General features: G+C 45.1%; 1 protein-coding gene across 1 annotated transcript in view; it reads right to left on the bottom strand.

The window, feature by feature from the left end:
• LOC137504559 (vomeronasal type-2 receptor 26-like) overlaps positions 1-23,545 on the bottom strand; it is a 176,281-nt gene that overhangs the window by 82,323 nt on the left and 70,413 nt on the right. Inside the window, exon 4 of the mRNA XM_068233141.1 lies at positions 14,508-14,659. Within this exon, the coding sequence (XP_068089242.1) occupies positions 14,508-14,659 (152 nt within the window). The remainder of the gene's footprint in view (positions 1-14,507; positions 14,660-23,545) is intronic.

Below are 23,545 nucleotides of genomic sequence, written 5' to 3'. Positions count from 1 at the left end.
TATTTACAGTTCCAAAATCTCACATCTTTTAAAAGGGCAATTGATCAGCAGTGGCAAATTTTCTAGCATTGTAGGGACCCTTAGGGGGAACATGACTGGTGAGTTTCGGGCCCCTAGGCCGAAGAGGTCATAGCCTAGGGTCACAAAAACCTGTTTATTTGGGCTATTTCAATGGTAGTGATGGTGACGTACATAAATCTCAGCCATGGCCGTTAGCAACGTCTGAATTTCACGAAATGTCTCATGCAGGTAGAAGACATATTGTTAGACTTGGATTCCAAAGATGGGGTCCCTACATCTCTGCAAACCAGAGTTACAGGGGTCCAAAATTGGTAAAATCCACCATAGGCTTTCATTGCCTCCCTATTTCACTTTCCAAAATCTCACATCTTTTCAAAGGGCAATGGCTCAGCAGTACCAAATTTTCTAGCATTGTAGGGACCCTTAGGGGGAACATGACTGGTGAGTTTCGGGCCCCTAGGCCAAAGAGGTCATAGCCTAGGGTCACAAAAACCTGTTTATTTGGGCTATTTCAATGGTAGTGATGGTGACGTACATAAATCTCAGCTATGGCCGTTAGCAACGTCTGAATTTCACGAAATGTCTCATGCAGGTAGAAGACATATTGTTAGACTTGGATTCCAAAGATGGGGTCCCTACATCTCTGCAAACCAGAGTTACAGGGGTCCAAAATTGGTAAAATCCCCCATAGGCTTTCATTGGGCCTCCTATTTACAGTTCCAAAATCTCACATCTTTTAAAAGGGCAATTGATCAGCAGTGGCAAATTTTCTAGCATTGTAGGGACCCTTAGGGGGAACATGACTGGTGAGTTTCGGGCCCCTAGGCCGAAGAAGTCATAGCCTAGGGTCACAAAAACCTGTTTATTTGGGCTATTTCAATGGTAGTGATGGTGACGTACATAAATCTCAGCCATGGCCGTTAGCAACGTCTGAATTTCACGAAATGTCTCATGCAGGTAGAAGACATATTGTTAGACTTGGATTCCAAAGATGGGGTCCCTACATCTCTGCAAACCAGAGTTACAGGGGTCCAAAATTGGTAAAATCCACCATAGGCTTTCATTGCCTCCCTATTTCACTTTCCAAAATCTCACATCTTTTCAAAGGGCAATGGCTCAGCAGTACCAAATTTTCTAGCATTGTAGGGACCCTTAGGGGGAACATGACTGGTGAGTTTCGGGCCCTTAGGCCAAAGAGGTCATAGCCTAGGGTCACAAAAACCTGTTTATTTGGGCTATTTCAATGGTAGTGATGGTGACGTACATAAATCTCAGCTATGGCCGTTAGCAACGTCTGAATTTCACGAAATGTCTCATGCAGGTAGAAGACATATTGTTAGACTTGGATTCCAAAGATGGGGTCCCTACATCTCTGCAAACCAGAGTTACAGGGGTCCAAAATTGGTAAAATCCCCCATAGACTTTCATTGCCTCCCTATTTCACTTTCCAAAATCTCACATCTTTTCAAAGGGCAATGGCTCAGCAGTACCAAATTTTCTAGCATTGTAGGGACCCTTAGGGGGAACATGACTGGTGAGTTTAGGGCCCCTAGACCAAAGAGGTCATAGCCTAGGGTCACAAAAACCTGTTTATTTGGGCTATTTCAATGGTAGTGATGGTGACGTACATAAATCTCAGCTATGGCCGTTAGCAACGTCTGAATTTCACGAAATGTCTCATGCAGGTAGAAGACATATTGTTAGACTTGGATTCCAAAGATGGGGTCCCTACATCTCTGCAAACCAGAGTTACAGGGGTCCAAAATTGGTAAAATCCCCCATAGACTTTCATTGCCTCCCTATTTCACTTTCCAAAATCTCACACCATTTCAAAGGGCAATGGCTCAGCAGTGGCAAAACTCACCAGTCATGATCCCCCTAAGGGTCCCTACAATGCTAGAAAATTTGGTACTGCTGAGCCATTGCCCTTTGAAAAGATGTGAGATTTTGGAAAGTGAAATAGGGAGGCAATGAAAGTCTATGGGGGATTTTACCAATTTTGGACCCCTGTAACTCTAGTTTGCAGAGATGTAGGGACGCCATCTTTGGAATCCAAGTCTAACAATATGTCTTCTACCTGCATGAGACATTTCGTGAAATTCAGACGTTGCTAACGGCCATAGCTGAGATTTATGTACGTCACCATCACTACCATTGAAATAGCCCAAATAAACAGGTTTTTGTGACCCTAGGCTATGACCTCTTTAGCCTAGGGGCCCGAAACTCACCAGTCATGTTCCCCCTAAGGGTCCCTACAATGCTAGAAAATTTGGTACTGCTGAGACATTGCCCTTTGAAAAGATGTGAGATTTTGGAAAGTGAAATAGGGAGGCAATGAAAGTCTATGGGGGATTTTACCAATTTTGGACCCCTGTAACTCTGGTTTGCAGAGATGTAGGGACCCCATCTTTGGAATCCAAGTCTAACAATATGTCTTCTACCTGCATGAGACATTTCGTGAAATTCAGACGTTGCTAACGGCCATGGCTGAGATTTATGTACGTCAGCATCACTACCATTGAAATTGCCCAAATAAACAGGTTTTTGTGAACCCTAGGCTATGACCTCTTCGGCCTAGGACTGCATTGAACGCGACCCATGCATTGTGCGCATTCTGGACAACACCAATTACTGGGTTTATACCCTTCTGGATCCACGGTACAAACACAATGTTCCAAAACTGCTTGAAGAAAGAGTCCGACAGGTCAAAATGGAAGAATACCAGCAGGCCCTTGTGGAGACTTTAAAGAGGAGATTGACATCCTCCCCCTCCTCTAGCCAGTTGTTCGCCGACAGACTGACTTCCGCAAACCCAGGACGACCAGGAGGGCAGCAAACAACACAAGCCGCAGCTAGTGCCCAAAAGGGAATGGTATCGGCAGTGTCCTTGGAGTGGGAAAATTTTCTGACACCCATGCAGCAGCACACAGAACAGCAAGCGTGCAGATCCACCTCCAACACCGATCGCCTGGAGAAGATGGTCAAGGACTACATGTCAGATGGCATAGCTGTGTTGAACAATCCATCTGCACCCTTCAACTATTGGGTATCGAAGCTAGACACCTGGCACAAACTGGCAATGTACGCAATAGAGGTGCTGGCTTGCCCGGCAGCCAGCGTTATGTCGGAACGCTGTTCTAGTGCTGCCGGAGGCATCGTCACAGATCGGCGTATCCGCCTCTCCACAGAAAATGCAGACCGTCTGACTCAAATTAAAATGAATCAATCCTGGATTGGAAACGACTACGCAACACTCCCGGACCCCAACCAAGTAACATGAACAATGAACATCTGTGATGGGTTAGCGTTTCCGGTCCCTGTTTATTGAACCTCTCATCTGTATTAAATTTATGACTGCATGGCGACAAAACGCAAATTGCTATCCGCACGCTTCTTGTCCTCATGCAAGGCCTGGGTTGTTGTGTCTCAAAGCGTGGCCTTCTCCTCCTGCGCCACCCTCCTCCTGTTCCATCACGTGTGCTGCTGCTGGGTTAGCGTTACCGGTCCCTTTTCCTGGAACCTCTTACATGTATTACATTTATGACTGCATGCCGACAAAAAGCATGTTACCTGTGCAAAGAAAACAGACATTTCCTGCATTTAAAAGACAGTTTTCCCTTTGAAACTTTAAAATCGATTTTCTCAAAAACTATAAGCTCTTTTTGCTAATTTTTTTTTCCTCTTGTACCCACTCCCAAGGTGCATATACCCTGTAAATTTGGGGTATGTAGCATATAAGGAGGCTTTACAAAGCACGAAAGTTCGGGTCCCCATTGACTTCCATTATGTTCGGAGTTCGGCTCGAACACCTGAACATCGCGGCCATGTTCGGCCCGAACCCGAACATCTAGATGTTCGCCCAACACTACACGTGACCCGTTCGGCCAATCACAGCGCTAGCCGAAAGTTCAGGTAACGTTTGGCCATGCACTCTTAGTTCGGCCATATGGCCGAACAGTTTGGCCGAACACCATTAGGTGTTCGGCCGAACTCGAACATCACCCGAACAGGGTGATGTTCTGCAGAACCCGAACAGTGGCGAACACTGTTCGCCCAACACTAGAGCTTGCACAACCCTCTCCAGCAATAGCCTATACTACTCAATCCTGGAGACCTCTCTTAAAGTAATTTACAGAGCCTATATAACACCTCATATAATGAATCTTATTAATGAAACCAACTCAGACAAATGCTTCAGAAACTGTGGAGCAAAGGGTGACCTTCTTCATATTTGGTGGATGTGTCCAAAAGTAGCAAAATCCTGGAACGAAATTAAAAGAAAAATCAATAAGATCTTAAAAACTTATATCAAAAAAGATCCTTGGCTATATCTTATAGGATTCCAGATTCCTTTTATTCTTAACTGTGAACAAAAACGAGCTCAACATATCCTATCAGCAGCAAAAACTATAATAGCCAGCAGATGGCAGTCACTCACCCTACCTTCATACCTCAGAAGCCTATACTCTGGTATCAAAAACCATGATAAGTGAAAAAATCAATGCTACACTAAATTATAACATACAAAAATTCAAGAAAATCTGGTCTCCTTGGATTGAAGACGTAGCAGCCATAGGTCTATACTATACTATTACTAAGCTATAAACTATATTTACCTTCATCTGTATGAATAATATTTCATCTCTTGCTCTGATACATTTTCCTGGAACAATGATATCACTATATGTCGATCAATGGTTTAATGATTGTCTATCTGTTACAACAATCATATGTTCTGTTGTTTAAATATTGGCTGTTTACTAAGCATATCTGTGTCTATATTTTGCAAACTGCTAATAAAATTCTTTGAAATACTAAAAGACAAAAAGATTCATGTTATCTATCTCCTCCTTGGCAGAGGGTACAAAGCTAAATAAATCTTAAGGGCCCCATCTCCCCTCGACTAACCAGGCATGCTGAAAGCTCTAATTCTCCACCAACCAAAATCCAGAAATCCTAGCAAACAGCTACGTGAGCTACTTCAGGTCATAGACCTCTTTGCTTCAACTCCACACCTGGTGCATCACGATGTAAGCACTAGGTGTAGTTAGGGATGAGCGTAATGACCTAATTACGAATTTCCGAAATTTCGCGAAATTACTACAATTACGATTTCAGCAGTAATCGAAATTTCGTAATTTTCGCAAATTACGCAAATTTTCGTAATTACGATTACGAAATTTAGTATTTTAAAGTTTGCAAAGGTTTCTATCCCTGTAGATGCCTAAAATGAATAACCAACCTCCTCCTCCTCCTCCCTCTCTCTCTCTCTCTCTCTCTCCAGAGATTTGTAGTATTTCAAAACCATACTCACATTCATGACATGTCCAGGGATCAAACCCAGGCCAACCACATGGAAGACAGCTATGCTCACCACCATACCACCAAACACACACTAAATAGACTGCTAACCTAAATCTTACTTGTAGACAGTCATATGAGACACATGCTGGGTGCAGGGCTTTGTGATTGGACCATGCGATAGAGTGAGGTGCAAAAATGAAATCATGCCTAGCAGAGGATGGTTTCACAGTGCTAAATGCTAGGCTGGCTGTGGTGCAATTGGTTAGTGTGTCTGGCTGGTAACAGCAAGGTTACAGGTTCGATTCCATCCAGGCATGTCTTTTCCTTTTGCGTTCAACAGTTGTCCAAACAGAGCCAACAGAGCCCCAGATAGCCATGTAGAGTTAGGTCACAGCTAGCCTGGCTGTGGTGCAATTGGTTAGTGTGTCTGGCTGGTAACAGCAAGGTTACAGGTTCGATTCCATCCAGGCATGTCTTTTCCTTTTGCGTTCAACAGTTGTCCAAACAGAGCCAACAGAGCCCCAGATAGCCATGTAGAGTTAGGTCACAGCTAGCCTGGCTGTGGTGCAATTGGTTAGTGTGTCTGGCTGGTAACAGCAAGGTTACAGGTTTGATTCCATCCAGGCATGTCTTTTCCTTTTGCGTGCGCGCGCTGCGCCATTGAACCCCATGGGGTATTTTGCGTGCGTAAAACTTTACGCATGCAAAACTTTGTGCTCGGTGTTTGGACAACTGTTGAACTCAAAAGGAAAAGACATGCCTGGATGGAATCGAACCTGTAACCTTGCTGTTACCAGCCAGACACACTAACCAATTGCACCACAGCCAGGCTAGCTGTGACCTAACTCTACATGGCTATCTGGGGCTCTGTTGGCTCTGTTTGGACAACTGTTGAACGCAAAAGGAAAAGACATGCCTGGATGGAATCAAACCTGTAACCTTGCTGTTACCAGCCAGACACACTAACCAATTGCACCACAGCCAGCCTAGCATTTAGCATTGTGAAACCATCCTCTGCTAGGCATGATTTCATTTTTGCCCCTCACTCTATCGCATGGTCCAATCACAAAGCCCTGCACCCAGCATGTGTCTCATATGACTGTCTACAAGTAAGATTTAGGTTAGCAGTCTATTTAGTGTGTGTTTGGTGGTATGGTGGTGAGCATAGCTGTCTTCCATGTGGTTGGCCTGGGTTTGATCCCTGGACATGTCATGAATGTGAGTATGGTTTTGAAATACTACAGATCTCTGGAGAGAGAGAGAGAGAGAGAGAGAGAGAGAGAGAGAGAGAGAGAGAGAGAGGGAGGAGGAGGAGGAGGAGGAGGAGGAGGAGGAGGAGGACTGGCTGTGCTATTCATTTTAGGCATCTAGAGGGATAGAAACCCTTACAAACCTGAAAAAGTAAAATTTCGGTTGGAGACACGAAATTCGTCATTACGGGAGTGAAATTTCGATTACGAAATTGTAAATTACGATTTGAAAATTAATTACGAAATTACGAATTTGGGTCGTAATGTTAAATTTCGCATTCGTAATAAAAGCAGTTCGAAATTTCGAAAATTTCGGCTCATCCCCCATTCAATGGTCTCAGTCCAAAACGTGTGTATGCTTTTTTATTTTTTGTTTGATTGTTATGTTACCTTCTTCCTGCACAGCTGCAATTTATCTTCCTTTCCCCTCTTCCCCACACCCTAAAGATGAAGTGCTAACTCAAGTACACACCACTAAACCGATACTGAGAATACATTCTCATATGCAAACTTTTTTCCAGCATCATGACTCTTAAAATGGTATCTATCAACACCAAGGGTTTGAACTCACCCATCAAAAGGCACAGCTTGTGGCAGAAAGCGACACGACAACATGCAGACATCCTACTAGCCCAGGAGTCCATTTTATCCTGAACAAAGTGCCACAATGCTCTTATCCACAATATGCTACTATTTTTCAAAGCAACTTTATCGAAAAAAAAAAAAAGAGGGGGGTTCTGATTGCTAACAATAATAATGTCCTTTTAACTGTACACACAACCATTGTGGATGACCAGGGTCGATTCATAATCCTTTACTGCTCCATCCAAATCTGTATGCTCCCAACTTGGGCCGCAAAAAAAATTTACAGAAAGTTATCAGGAGAGCTAAAGGATTTCCATCAGCTTGTCTGATTATTGGTGAGGCCTAATGCTGGGAATACACGATGCGTTTTTGCGTTCGTTTTTGCCGTCGTTTCCGCTTTCGATCGATTCTACTCTCGATTCACTGCTCGATTCCCCTCTCGATTCCTTATCTTTTCTTATCAATTACATTCACTTGAATGAGGAGAATCGAAACGAAAGTAGAATCGACCAGATCCAACAGGTTGGAATTTATCTATCGAACCCATCTATCTAAAGTAAAAATTTAACGTGTATTCCCAGCATAACCCTTTACTTGATTCCACTACTGAGAACACCAAGAACTTATCTCTGATCCAATCCTTATTCCACAGAGAAGACCTTTACGATATATGGCAAGCTCAGCGTAGCGAAGAAAGGAATTACTCATTATTCTCACCAGCAGGGCCGGATTTGTACTTTTTATCGCCCTAGGCCCACTGTCGCCAGCTGCCCCCCCCCCCTGAAAACATAAAAAACATAAATCCATATTCTAGCACTGTGTCCCTCTATGATCAAATAGGTTGCTTCATTGTGTGGGCATGTCCATACTGGGGAACGCAGGTGAATGTGGCCACTAATGATCCACTATTTTTCAACCAATCTTACCAAATCAGTGTAGTAGAAGAGTAAAGAGAGTGCATATATTGAATATTTACTACAGGCAGTCTCTTAAATTAGGGCCAGTGCACACCAAAAACAGCTAGCAGATCCGCAAACGCTAGCGGTTTTTGAAGCAGATTTTCAGAGCGATTCTAGGCATGTATAGAGAGATTTTCTAAACATGCCTAGCGGTTTTTGGAGCGTTTGTGTAGCAGACGTCATATTTTGTTACAGTAAAGCTGTTACTGAACAGCTTCTGTAACAAAAAAAACGCCTGGAAAACCGCTCTGATCTAGTGTTTTTCAGAGCAGTTTTCCATTTTCCTGTACTTTACATTGAGGCAGAAACGCCTCAAAAATCTAAAAAATGCAGCAGGACCCGAGTTTGGGGGAAAAACGAACCGCTCTAGTGTGCACCATCCCATTCACTTTCATTAGCCAAGCGCTTCTCACCCCTCAAGTGTTTTTAAAAACGCTCAGAACCGCTCTTGGTGTGCACCAGCCCTTACATAGAAATGATAAGACTGGGGGGAGGGATATAAGGGTGGAGAGGAGCAGTAAGTAACTGAAGAGGTGGCCAGGGTGAGGACAGATCAGTGAGGAAAGAAAGGATGGGGGGGGGGGGGGATTGGCTGGCAGAATTGAGGGTAACGGGAAAGAGGGTGAAAAAGTCAGCAGGGTAAGGTAAGAACTGAGGGGATAGCCAGGGCTGGCGTTTCCATAGCGGCAAACTGGAAAACACTCACTGCGTACCTCCCCCTCTATAGAGACACCACAGCTGCCAGGCATGCCCCTACCCCTCCACAGAGGCACCACAGCTCCCAGGATGCTCCTCCCCTTCCAGAGGCACTGCAGTTTCCAGCATGCCCCTGCGTCTCCATATATCACTGGGTTGACCCCCAGAGCTGGCTGCTGGGCCCCCAGGCCTCCTCTAATGTGAATAGTGGTCCCCCCAAGGCCCCTGTAGAGTTATGTGTTGCTGGGTCACGGAGATGAGGTGTCTGTGAGGATAAAGCACAGAGGAGCGTTATGGACATGTAAGTGCGCTCTGCTGCGATTACTCTGCAGAAGCTCCAGGGGGCCATTTATCACCTTGTGGGGAGACCAGGGCCCAGGGGTTTGCCATCTGGCCCTAGGTGACAACCCAATACTACATAGAGTAGGAGGGGCATGCTTGGAACTGTAGTGCCTCTATAGAGGAAGGTGGGGCTTGCTGAGAGCTCTGTTTGTTGCCTCTATAGAGGGGGAGGAGCATGCTGGGAGCAGTAGTTCCTCTATGGAGGGGCATTCTGGGAGCAGTACTGCCTCTGTGGAGTGGGGGACATGTTGAGAACTGTAGTGCCTCTGTGGAGGGGCATGCTGGCAGTATGGAGGGGCATGCTGGGAGCAGTGGTGCCTCTATGGAGGGGCATGCTGGGAGTAGCGCCTGTATGGAGGGGCATGCTGGGAGCAGTAGTGCCTGTATGGAGGGGCATGTTGGGAGCAGTAGTGCCTGTATGGAGGGGCATGTTGGGAGCAGTAGTGCCTGTATGGAGGGGCATGCTGGAATCAGTAGTGCATCTATGGAGGGGCATGCTGGGAGCAGTAGCGCCTGTATGGAGGGGCATGCTGGGAACAGTAGTGCCTGTATGGAGGGGCATGCTGGGAGCAGTAGTGCCTGTATGGAGGGGCATGTTGGGAGCAGTAGTGCCTGTATGGAGGGGCATGTTGGGAGCAGTAGTGCCTGAATGGAGGGGCATGCTGGGAGCAGTAGTGCCTGTATGAAGGGGCATGCTGGCAGCAGTGGTGCCTCTGTGGAATGGGGGGACATGCTGAGAGTTGTAGTGACTATAGAGGGGGGTGGGGGCACTTGGAAGGAGCTGTGTGGTGCCTCTATATAGGGGACAAAAAGACCACCTAATGCTGCTTTGGGGGTGGGAGAAGTTACATGCAGTTACAGTCAGCAGCTACTCACATACTTGCAGTTACAGCTTGACGTTATACCCCGTCAGGAACCAGATCTTTCTGCTTTGTGGTGCCTCTCCTCGGAAGGCTGCTCTAGAGCCATGCTTCTCCCAGTGTGAGCTCAGTCCCGATCAGCTGATCACTCTCTCACTCTCTCCCTCCCCCGTACTTTGTTGTCGGGACTCGGAGCAGAGGGGAGATGGGACAAATAGCTGCCTGCTGTGGTACTCCTCCTAATTTCTGCATGGAGGTCTCGCTCTGTCTCTCTGTGCGCCCTGAGGGTTTCTCTGCAGCGTGGTGAGACCTCCATGCACGTTGCAGACGCCTCTGTTCCTTCCTAAGTCGGGTCGCTGTGTTTGCAGCAGCTAATTGGCTACCTTGTTCCCGACTTCTCTGTAGCTGCCCGCTGGCTGCCTGCACACACATACACGCACACAAGGACATGCTGCGGTGTGCAAAGCGGGCGGCTGCGGGTGGACAGATCTGCGCACCTGTGGCATTGTGGGGATGCGAACTGTCTGTCACGGGTGGCTCCCCACCCGCCCCAAACATTTTTCCGCCCTAGGAACCGGCCTAGGGGGCCTGCCCATAAATCCAGCCCTGCTCACCAGTACACAAGACTTATTCAATAATCAATCTCTTTCTATCAGACAGACACACCCTTCAACTGGTCACACATTAGGATATAGGTGCTATAATGTGGTCTGACCACTCCCCAATCTGGATCTCTTTGAGGCTCCCTGCAAACTGCATGCGATTCCGATTTTTAATCGTTTTTTACATCCGATTCCGATTTTTAATCGTTACTGCATTCTGCGTTTTTTCCTCCATTTTTCTGTTGATTGTATCCAGGGAAAATCGGAATTGCAAATCAGAATCAGAAACGGAATCGCAAAACGGATTTGCAGAGTGAAAGGAGCCTGAAATGGTCCAACTCTCTGACCTCTTCAAATCCCTGGAGACTCAATAATAGTCTGCTACTAAAAGACAACCATGTCCAAATAATAGGGAATAAACTCAGAGAATACTTTGAATTAAATGGGACTGGCAGACAAGTTGGAGGCACGACCATTTGGTTGGCACATAGAGCAGTTATTAGGGGGCTCCTGATAAAAATTGGGGCCAGAGAAAAAAAGAATAGAACTGCTAAATTAGATGATATTCTCAACAAAATTTGTGTAGCTGAAACAGCCCATAAAATAAACCCTTCTCCAACTCTCTTATGTTCGCTTTTCAGTCTGAGACAAGAACTGCGTTTAGCTTTACTTTCAGAGCACAAATTTGTTTTGACCAGACTGAAAAGAAGGTATTATAACCAAAGCAATACAGCTAGCCTACTTCTAGCAAAACTTCAAAAACAAAAAATTATTAATTCCAAATTTCCCAAAAACCCCTTTGACTAACCCCCAAGGAATCGCAAACGCTTTTAATGACTATTATGAATCGCTTTACAATTTACAAACTGACTCCTCGGTTACTCAACCTTCTCACTCAGGAATGAAGAAATCTCTAGAAACACTAAAGCTTCCCACTCTGCAGGGGCATTTCTAGCCTTTTTGTCACTCCAGGCAAGAAGCCCTGTGTCACCCTCCCCCTCCCAAAGAATGAAAACATGCACACACTAAAGAATATATGAATCATGTGGCGCATAAGATGGATGCTTAGTACACGGAGTCCCCGAGATACAAACAACCTCAAGGAGGTACAAAGGGGGACAGATGGATGCACAAGGAGACAGATGGGGACAGAAGGAGGCACAGAGAGACAGAAGGAGGTACAAAAGAGGGGGGGGGGGCAGATGGAAGCACAAATCTGGACAGAAGGAAGCACAAAGGGGGAGAGAGGAGGCACAGGAGGGCAGAAGGAAGCACATGGGGACCGAGGTGGCACAAGTGGACTGAAGAAGGCCTATGGAGACAGAAGGAGGCACAGGGGGACAGAGCTGGTAAGAGGAACAGAAGGAGGCACAAGGAAAAAGGAGGAGGCCCAAAGGGGGACTGAAGGAGGCACAAAGGGGTGCAAAAAGAGGCACAAAGGGGGACAGGAAACAATACTTCCTGTTGCTTTACACACAGCAGAAGCAGGTAATAGAACACCCATGGGGAGGGGGCTTAGTCTGGGGGTGGGGCTTCTTTCATGGGTAGGTCTTAATCCAGGGGCATGGCATCCCCAGGATCAATGGCACTCCAGGAAATGGCCTGTAATGCCTACGCCTAAAAATGCCCCTGCCACTCTGAACCAGCAACAAATATCTTCCTTGAGTGATCCAATTACAGTACCGGAAGTAGCCAACATTATAACTAAATCTAAACGAAATAAAGCCCCAGGCCCTGACGGCTACTCTAATGAGTGCTACAAACGTTTTCCCCACAATCCTAGCCCCTAAATTAGCTGAACTATTTAAAGAGAATCTGTATTGTTAAAATCGCACAAAAGTAAACATACCAGTGCGTTAGGGGACATCTCCTATTACCCTCTGACACAATTTCGCCGCTCCTCACCGCATTAAAAGTGGTTAAAAACAGTTTTAAAAAGTTTGTTTATAAACAAACAAAATGGCCACCAAAACAGGAAGTAGGTTGATGTACAGTATGTCCACACATAGAAAATACATTCATACACAAGCAGGCTGTATACACCCTTCCTTTTGAATCTCAAGAGATCATTTGTGTGTTTCTTTCCCCCTGCAGCTATCTTCCACTAAAGTGTCAGGCTGTTTCTTCCTGCAGAGTGCTGACAGCTCTGCCTGTATGTAATTCCTCAGTATGTGAAAGCCCAGCCAGCTCAGAGGAGGATTTATCCAGCTTGTAAAAGATAATAGAGCAGAGAGAAGCTGCACTAATCTAAATAACACACAGCAGTGTGCAGAGAGGGGCCTGGAGGGGGGAGATGCATCACAGAACCACAACACTGATGAACTTGGCTGCCTTCCAGACACAGGCTGACAAGTCTGACAAGAGAGATATAAGTTGATTTATTACAGAGATGGTGATAGTAGAATGTGCTGCAGTAAGCCAGAACACATTAGAATAGCTTTTGGAACTTGTAGGATGATAAAAAACAGGATGCAATTTTTGTTACGGAGTCTCTTTAATGGCTTTGTACAATCTGGTTCCATCCCACAAGAGTCGACTTTAGCAACTATTTCTGTGATTCCTAAAGAAGGAAAAGACTCTACCCTTGCCTCCAACTACCGGCCGATCTCACTTCTTAATTGTGATTTGAAATTATACGAGAAGGTAATGGCTAACAAATTGTTCCCTTTGTTACCACAAATAATCGAACTGGACCAAGTGGGGCTCACAAAAAGTCTCTAGGCCTCAGATGGCACGAGGAGGGTCTTGAGTGTACTACATCATATTGACACCTGTCGGGGGCCTTGTCTGTTCCCAGCCTTGGACACAGAATAGGCTTTTGACAGGGTCCACTGGGGCTTCTTAGAAGATGTTCTTCTTAAATTTGGGATTCAAGGCAACTTTCATAGAGCTATAATGGCTCTTTATCAAAACCCCTCGGCAAAAGTCAATGTCTCAGGATTTCCCTCACATAACTTTAACCACTTAATGACAAGCTGACTTATAAAAACGTCCTGCTAGAGCATCTTAATGGCTCCAGGACGTTTTTATAACTCAGACAGTGCTCTGCCATGTGTGCGCATGCACAGTGCATGTGCGTGCGTGCATGCGCAAGCACCCACATGCATTCCCATGCACGTGAAAATAGTGAGAAAAAAACACCATACAAAAAATACACCTTTATTTCCAAATAACTTATTGTCACCATACTTTGTACTAGAGACAAAATTAAAATCTTGTGATAACCAGGACCAATAGGCAGATAAAATGTGTGGGTTTTATGCACAGTAGCAGTGTTTATATTAAAACTATAGGGGATGAAATTGGAGAAATAGTGTATTTTTTCTTTTTTTCCTTGTTTTACCCTTTAAAATGCATAGAAAATAAAGTAATTACTGAAAACAAATATTAACCCCAAAAAGTCCAATTGGTGGTGAAAAAAAAAGATATAGATCATTTAATTGTGATTAGTAGTGATTAAGCTATTGGCAAATGAAAGGGGTGAACACTGAAAGGTGAAAATCGCTCTTGTCCGTTAGGGTAAAAACCCCTTTGGGGTGAAGGGGATAAAATAACCAATGGTACCAGGCAGGGATGCCCCCTTTCCCGCTTGATTTTTATAACGATAATGGAGACATTGGCTACTTCTGTACATACTAACACACAAATTAAAGGTATAGAGCTACATAATCAAACAAGCCGCATCCTCTTCCAGAACAGTAAAATAATTCCATGATGGGGACGTGTGTGCACGTGGAGCAGTGGTGCAAGTGGTGCGACCTGTTCTAGCACGTCCATGCTCAGCATTGGACTGGTGGGTACTGACAGACGGGAAAGCACTTGCAGGCTGCTGGCCAACCGTCTGCTCTGTTTCTCCATGCTGCTAGCACCTGCTAGTGCCTAACCCACCAGATGGCGACCACATTGGATCAGCCGCCTCATCATCCAAAATATCATCCAGTTCAAACAAATCACTAGAACCCATAAGTGACTCTTCTGGATCCTCCACCTGGCCACCAAACACCTGTGTAGTTGACTGATGGTGATGTTGACTGATGACACTGGATGAAGAAAACACAGGGGCCATTTCTGTCACCACAGAACCCACCACTTCTTGGGAGCTTGGTCCCATGGTCTCCTCCAATGCCTCCTCCCAATCCTTCTGCACATCTCTCTCATTGACGTAGGTGTGCTTTACTTCTGGAGGAGAGTACTGGGAGGAAGCAACCTTGTCAAGAGAAGCAGCTGCGGTCGGGTTCTGGTCATAAGGAACCTGGCTACTACTGGTGCTGCTGCAGCTAGCTTCAAGTCCCTCAGACTGGGTAGAGGGTTCCTGATCTAAATAATTGACAACTGTCTTCGCCTGCTGCTGTGTCAAAAATTTCCTGCGTGCGAACACAGGGAAGAGATCTCTGACCAGGGGGGAACGCTTCCTGCTGCTGCTGCCACCCTCAACCTGATCACGTACTTCACGTGATCCACCAACACCACCATCACTCCATTTTCTTTTAGGAGTGGCAGGAAATTGCTGCTACTCTCGCTCTATTGTTTTGGGGCCACAAACTTTATTGGGGAAGGGGTATGAGTGACAGAACAGATAACAAAGTAAGGGGCTGAAATAAAGAAAATAAATAAACAAAGACAAAAAAAAAGAAAGAAAAAAAATGAACTTAGAAAAAAAACAAAAACTTGCACTACACTCAACTAAGATATCACCTAACTAACTCTGTCAAACTCTAAGCCTGCGGCCTGGCTGGCTCTGTCTAACCCTCTCTCCACACAGCAACTGATAACACGCTACACTACAATCTATCACTCAAACTAACAATCTGTCTGTCACTCGCTCACAAATACACCTAGCTAGTACTACTACTAATATAGCTCACACCAATCTAACTCTCTCACACAGTCTTTAAAAAGACTATTGTTTTATGTTGAAACAACTAATATGCGTCTGTCTCTCCTCTCTGTCCAACGCCAGACTGAAACCCACAAGCTTCGTGACTGCACACCTCTCTTATATACAAAATGGGTGGGATAGCTGATGATAGGTAGCTAGGAAGTTGGTTGCTAACGTAGGATTGGTTGGTTTTTGTTAAGACTCTAATTGGTGCAGAAATTCCGATTTTCATGCAGAAATCCTGTTGGTTTCACTTTTAAGCTTCTGTCTAGGGTCTTCCTTCTGATTGGCTTAAAAAAATCCGCATTCCGACGGAATTCCGAATAGCAATTCAGGAATTACCATTTAGCGCTAAAGCAATTCCGTTCCGATGCGACGGAACGGAATTGCCAATTTCCGATCGGAATGGCGGAAATCTGAATTCCACGGAATTCGGTGAGCATCCCTAATCTCTGCCTTACCAGCAGTTATTCAAGATTTCAGATACCAGAAATGGTCTGTTTTGGGTATACGTGCACTACTGGATATTTCCGCTCTTAACATACTGCTCCCCTTTGATATGTTATCTCAGAAATTCCCGGTTCCAATACTACCATTTTCCAGTATCATCAAGTAGAGCATTGGTTCAGTTCTCACCCTTATACAACAATCTCTATGGGCCAGTGCACACCGAGCGGATCTGCCGGCCGCATCCGCCTGTTAATCCGCTTGGCTATTGTATTTCAATGGGCTGGTGCACACCGGGGGTTTGAGGTTTTCAGCAAACCGCAAATGTGCCTCCTGCTGCACGTTTGCGGTTTGCAAAAAACCTCAAACCGCCGGTGTGCACCAGCCCATTGAAATACAATAGCCAATCGGATTAACAAGCGGATGCGGCCGGCGGATCGCATCCAAATCCGCTCAGTGTGCACTGCGCAAAATATCTGTAATCCGCACCCAAAACCGCTAGCGTTTTGTGGATCTGCTAGCGGTTTTGGTGTGCACTGGGCCTATTTGCCAAAATTTGCTATCCTTACTAAATACCCAAGTTCAACTTACGGGGGGGGGGGGGGGGGGGGGGTCTTTGCCCGCTACAAAACCCTAATGCTGGGAATACACGTTTCGTTTTTGCCTTCGTTTTAGCCTTCGATTCGTTCAGTAAACGAATCGAGTGTTGAAAACGTATGTGAAAATAGTCATAATCTCATTATAGTTTCGATTAATAGACCTCAAAAACGAACGACTAGTGATCGAACATGTTTGATATTATCTCTCTTTATCCATCTAATCGAGCCATTGGTAGGCTTGATGGCTGTTCAGTTCGATTATATGTTCGTTTATGTTAGTCTGTCCCTGTAAAAAGGGATTTTCGTTTCGTTTCTTTGCAGCCTTCGATCATTGGAAAAACAAAACCATCAGAATCGAAAAAAAAAACGAAACTGTGGGTGGTGATATTAACCGTACGTTCGATTATTTAGGGAACGAAAAGGACAAAAGGCACAATTGAAACGAAGGCTAAAACGAAGGCAAAAACGAAACGTGTATTCCCAGCATAAGGCTCCCTGCACACTGCAAATCCGTTTTCTGATTCTGATTCCGATTCTGTTTCCGATTCTGTTTCCGATTTTCAATTCCGATTTTCCCTGAATACATTCAACAGAAAAACGGATCAAAAAACGCAGCATGCAGTAAAGATTAAAAATCTGAATCAGATGTAAAAACAGATTATAAAGCGGAATCGGAATCGGAAATGTATGCAGTGTGCAAGAGGCCTAATTCAGAAGTTCGCTCTTAGACAAATATGCCTCCTATTGGTCCTCAGAGGTGAAACTTTCCATAATGGCCAACTGCTTTATTAAAACCCATAATGAACTCAAGAAAGTTTCCAGATGTGCTACACACCATGAAACCTCAAGGAAAATATTTTACAGTAGTGGTTAGCGCTCTCGCCTTTGATCGCTGGATCCCCGGTTCGTATTCCAGCCAAGTCAATATCTGCAAGAAGTTTGTATTTTCTCTCCTTGTCTGCGTGGGATTCCTCTGGCATTCCGTTTTCCTCCCATATCCCAAAAACATACAGATAAGATAATTGGCTTTCCCTAAATTTGGCCCTAGACCTGTGATAGACCAGCTGTTAAGGAACTACAAGTCCCATAATGCGTTTGCCTTTATTAGTCATTACTGTGTGTCTCCTGTAATGCATTGTAGGACTTGTAGTTCCTTAACAGCTGGAAATCCAAGTTTGCCTATCACTGCTCTAGACTATGATACATGCACTACACAATATAGATATGTGACTGTGGTAGGGACTAGCGATGAGCAGAAATTACGCCCATGTGTAATTACGCATCGTAATACGCAATTACGCATCATAATCGTAATGCGCAATTTGGGGGGAGCAGTGTAAGCAATTTCATAGTTTATTGTTCCCATTCGTAATTACGCATTAATTTACACGTAATTTACACGTAATTTTGTGCCGACTTTCACGGTGAATAGCAAAGCTCCCATACATGCCGTTGCTATCAAAAATGCTACATATGTTAAGAAGAATAGTGGTTACGAGTTACAAAAAGAATTGTTCAAAAAGACTTTGTAGTTTTTTGAGAAAATTGATTTTAAAAATACAAAAAAAAAGGTTTTTAAACTTTCATTATTCTAAGGCCACATACAGACATCAGACCATAGTCTTTGGAAAATGAAAGATCACAGATCAATCTTACCACCCTTCCTGTAATATAAGAGCCATACTCTACACAGTCTTTTCTATGGAGCTGAACTCCCCATCAGACAGAAATCTTTGCAAGATGCTGCACACACAGATGCTGTACAGACACAAAAGATCAGTATCTGCAAAAGATCTGTTCCTGCCAAAAATCCATTCCTGCAAATTGCAATGATAGTCTATGAGATCTGCAGATCATCATACACACATGATTTAACTGACATTCATCTGCAGATCTGCAGATCTGAAAATCCATCCTGGTGGATCTGATCTGCAGATGAATGTCAGTTAAATCATGTGTGTATGATGATCTGCAGATCTCATAGACTATCATTGCAATTTGCAGGAATGGATTTTTGGCAGAAACAGATCTTTTGCAGATACTGATCTTTTGTGTCTGTACAGCATCTGTGTGTGCAGCATCTTGCAAAGATTTCTGTCTGATGGGGAGTTCAGCTCCATAGAAAAGACTGTGTAGAGTATGGCTCTCATACTACATGAAGGGTGGTAAGATTGGTCTGTGATCTTTCATTTTCCAAAGACTATGGTCTGATGTCTGTATGTGGCCTAAGTTTAAAAACCATTTTTTTTTTGCATTTTTAAAATTCATTTTCTCAAAAACTACAAGGTCTTTTTGAAAAAAAAATGTGTTTTGACTTGTGCCCAGTATTCTTTGTAACAAATGTAGCAATTTTGGTAGCAATAGCATGTATGTGTGTGCTCTGCTATTCACCACCAAAGTCGGCATGAAATTATGCGTAAATTCATGCATATAGGCTTGATTCACAAAGTCAATTGAATTACAAATTTGTAATTACGTGTATGCGTAATTGCGAAAATGTATGCGTAATTTTGCGTAATCGTAGTTAGCAGACTCCGATCATCACTGGTAGGGACTACATTGTGAGTCCCTCTGAGGGACAGTTACTGACAAGACTATATACTCTGTACAGTGCTGTGTAATATGTCGGTACTATATAAATACGTAAATAAATAATACATAAATAAATAAATATCTCCCTGACAATTAGCCAGTTTTTCTGATTCTGATGATCACTCCCCTCAAATGGGCTTGATTCACAAAAGGTAGCTAACTTAGTTAGCACGCCTAAAAGCCCCTTAGCACGCCTAAAGCCCTTTAGGGCACGCAAAGTTTTGCACATTAAGTTAGCATGCGCAAAGTTTAAGTGCTGCTTGTAACGCACAAAATGTTGCACCGGGTGCGAAGAAGACGTTGCACCGGGTGCGCCTAAAACGTCGCACTAGTTAGCACGCCCAAAGCTTTTAGGCGTGCTAACTAAGTTAGCACCCTTTTGTGAATGTTGGAAAGGCTGCAATCTAATTGGCACAACTATTCATCTATTGTGGGAATGTCCTAAAATGAGGCCACTGTGGCATTCTATTTTCCAAATGATCAATCATTTTCTTAGCTATCTCTTTACAAGAGGCCCCAGAATTAGCTTTCCTTCTCATAGGTCTCAATAAAGTTCCTCTTTTGCACAGGAAATCGGTAGCACATATTGGGCTTGATTCACTAAACTGTGATAACTTAAATATCACACCTTATCAACGATATCACACCTTATCAAAGTTATCACACCTTATCAAAGATATCACACCTTATCAAAGTTATCACACCTTACTAAAGATATTACACCTTATCAAAGTTAGAACGCCTTATCAGAGTAGCATAGCGAGTGCTACGAACGTATGCCTGCTAATTGGCAATGGCACTCGTCCTGCCCTGAGCCCCTGCGGGTTTGTAGCACTCACTATGCTACTCTGATAAGGCGTGTTAACTTTGATAAGGTGTCATATCTTTGATAAGCTACACTTTATAGAGAATTTATGTGTGCATCAAACCAAGTAATGCAAAGGAAACCCCTCCTTCAAAACCCTTTAACTTGGCAATGGAGCATTACACTGACACGGGACCTGGTGTAATGGAAAGCCAGGAATTTCAGCTTTTCAAAAAGGGTTAAATCTTTGTAGTGGCGCCAACAGAACTTAAAGAGGAACTGTAACGACAAAACGGCCCCTGGGGGGTACTCACCTCGGGTGGGGGAAGCCTCAGGATCCTAATGAGGCTTCCCACGCCGTCCTGCGTCCCTCGGGGGTCTCGCTGTAGCCCTCCGTACAGCGGTGACGCAATATTTACCTTCCTGGCTCCTGCGCAAGCGCTCTGATGCCTCTCGGTGCCGAAGTAGGCGGGTCTGATCTACTGCGCAGGCGCAAGTTTCCGGCGCCTGCGCAGTAGAGCGGACCCGACGGAGATCGGGTATTTCCGTCTATTTCCGTGCCGAAAGTCGCCACAGCGCCCCCGCTGGAGCCAGCAAAGGTAAATATTGAACTGACAGTCGGCACAGTCGCCGGCTGTTCGGAGGGCTGCGGCGAGACCCCCGTGGGACAGAGGACGGCGTGGGAAGCCTCATTAGGATCCCGAGGCTTCCCCCACCCGAGGTGAGTACCCCCCAGGGGATGTTTTTCATGTTACAGAGTCTCTTTAAACAAGGAACTGCCAAACTCTTCAGATGGTATAATACGTAAGTACCATATAACTTTTTATAGGACAGATTAGCTGGAGATTCTCATGCAATCTGAACTATGTATTACTATTTGTTTGACAATGCTGACATATTTACAAAAGGTCCAAATATCCCTAACCTTAGGCCGTCATCCTCCTAATTGTGATTCTTTTCATTGTGATCTCAAATACCATCTTGTATTGTCCTTTAATTTTCTGATTCTGGACAGCCATTACTCATAACTGATGTTTGTTTGTGTTTGATATGAACATTTCAATAAAAATGTATTAATAAAAGAAAAGAAGTGACATGTGACCCCAAGTTCATTCTCTTCTGAAGGAACGTGTCTACAGGCACACAAATTTGGAGAAGGTGCCCCAAAGGGTGTATGTAGTTAATTCTGATTGGATAATGAAACAGTCTTACCTCAAACTGAAGATATCGAAATGGATTTTATATTAATGGACACCAGAAAGGACAACATGTTTCGCGAGCCTATTATTACTATTTTTTAGTATTTATATAGCGCCAACATCTTCTGCAGTGCTTCACAGAGCAGTGGCGGACTGGCCTGGGGGGAGGGGGGGCGATTGCCCCCCGGGCCGCCTCCTGTCCCTTACATCAGGGCCGCCCAGGGCTGAATCTTACATTTGCAGAAGTGGGTGGCCCTTCTCCCGAACTGCTACTATTCCGGCTGCTAAGACTGGCTGCTAGGCAACAGAGATCCCACCCCTTGCCTGCAGACACAGCCAGCCAGTGAGGAGAAGAGAGCAGCGTCGCCTCCAGCGCGTCATTTGAAAGGGCAGAGACAGCCGAGTATTCCAGTGCTGCCTGATGTCTCTCCCTGCCGAGTGTCTCCCTCAATCCCAGCCTCCTGCCTCTTGTAGCTGGGAAGGACAAGGAGGCTGACAGTGGCAGAGTCTACAGACCAGAGTCACCTTGTAAGCCGACACCTCCTCTGCTTTACCTTTGTTCTGCTTTGAGCAGGCCAGTTCTGAACACACTAGCCAGGCATTCCACTGTCTGATGTATTCATGTAACCCTTTCACTGCTGCCTGCTGGTATTAGCTGATATAGCTTTTTGCAGCACTTTCTATTTAAGTCATGCATATTTATATATACTACTTTGGCTGCATACTGATATATTGTACTACCTCAATAGCACTTACCACTTTACTTAAAGAACTTCTGATGTGAAGTAGAAAATCTATTTTTTTACTCACCTGGGGCTTCTTCCATCCCCGAGCAACTGTGTCAGTCCCTCGCCGCAGCCCTGGTCCTTTTTCGTGTCCCCGCTGGCTGTCCGCAATGATGGTGACCCGCTGCTGGGGTCAGCTCTTCTGCGCCTGCGTGTCCACATCATCTGGCGCATATTGTGCCTGTGCAATAGTTGTGCGCAAGTGCAGTATGCGTGAGATGACATAGACGCGCAGGCACAGAAGACCCGACCCCACCAGCGGGTCGCCATCATTGCGGATAGCCAGAGGGGATACCAAGGAGGACCGGGGCTGCGGCGAGGGACTGAGACGGCTGCTCGGGGATGGAAGAAGCCCCACGTGAGTAAAAAATTGATTTTTTTTACTTCGCATCGTAAGTCCTTTATTAAGGCTTTATTAAGTACAAGATATTAGTACAACTGGATGATGCATCGGAAGTCCTTTAAAGGAAACTTTAAAGTCTACCTGAGTTGTGTACTGGTGTATTTATACTTACCTGTGGCTTCCTCCAGCCCCATGAGGTGCTCCCTTGCTGTCCTCTCTGGCCACTTTGTTGTAATATTACACAACCCCTCCCAGTAATCTGGCCAGTAGCAGCCAGTCATGTGCTTCTACAATGCCCTGCCACGCACGAGTGCTCTGCGTCTGCACAGTGCACAGGCACAGAACGCTCCCAGCTGTGGAAGCATGATGGGGGTGCACATGCAGTCGAGCCGTACCTGCGCAGAAGAGTGCGGCCAGCCAGATTACCATGGGGGACTACAACACAATGGAGAGGGCGGCGAGGGAGCCTACACACCTCATGGGGCTGGAGGAAACCCCAGGTAAGTATAAATACACCACATCTCAGAGGCGGAACAGGTGACACAGGAGGACAAAAGAGGCACAGTGAGAAGAGAGGGAACAAAAGAGATTGGGGGAAAAAAAAGGCACAGGGGGACATGAGGTAACAGAGGAGGAACAGAGGTGACACGTGGAACAGATGTAACATAGGGGGACAAAAGAGACGGTGAACAGAGGTGACACGGGACAAAAAAGGCACAGGGGAACAAAGGGGACACTGGGGAAATAAGGAACGGGACATGAGGTGACACAGAGGGAGACAAGAGACACACGGGTAACACAGAGGGGGACAAAAAAGGCACAGGGGGAACAGGTGACATAGAGGACGACAGAAGAGGCACAGAAATGAGTGTTCTGATTTAAGAACGGATTCAGATTAAGAACAAACCCACATTCTCTATCTCCTTCATTAACCAGAGACTACCTGTATTTTGCCACTTTATTAGGTATGTTTTGCTAGTACTGAATATGATGATTTTTTTTGCCATCAGAACTGCCTTAATTCTTTAAGACATTCCTCAGAGATTTTTGGTCCATACTGGCATGATAGTGCCATGCAGTTAGCTCCGCCCACATCATGCCACGGTCAATCCCATCTTTGTTGTTCGCCTCACTGTTGTAACACTCCCCCCCCCCCCCCAAGGGCCTCTGGGTTGTGTTTTCCCCCCAGGCCAAGAGGTCCCAGTCCTCCCCTGTCACAGAGTATATATGTATATATATATATATATATATATATATATAGTCTTGTCACTAACTGT

Source organism: Hyperolius riggenbachi, chromosome 4, assembly GCF_040937935.1.
Source record: "Hyperolius riggenbachi isolate aHypRig1 chromosome 4, aHypRig1.pri, whole genome shotgun sequence".
NCBI lineage: Eukaryota > Metazoa > Chordata > Amphibia > Anura > Hyperoliidae > Hyperolius > Hyperolius riggenbachi.
This window is presented reverse-complemented; position numbering and strand designations above follow the sequence as displayed.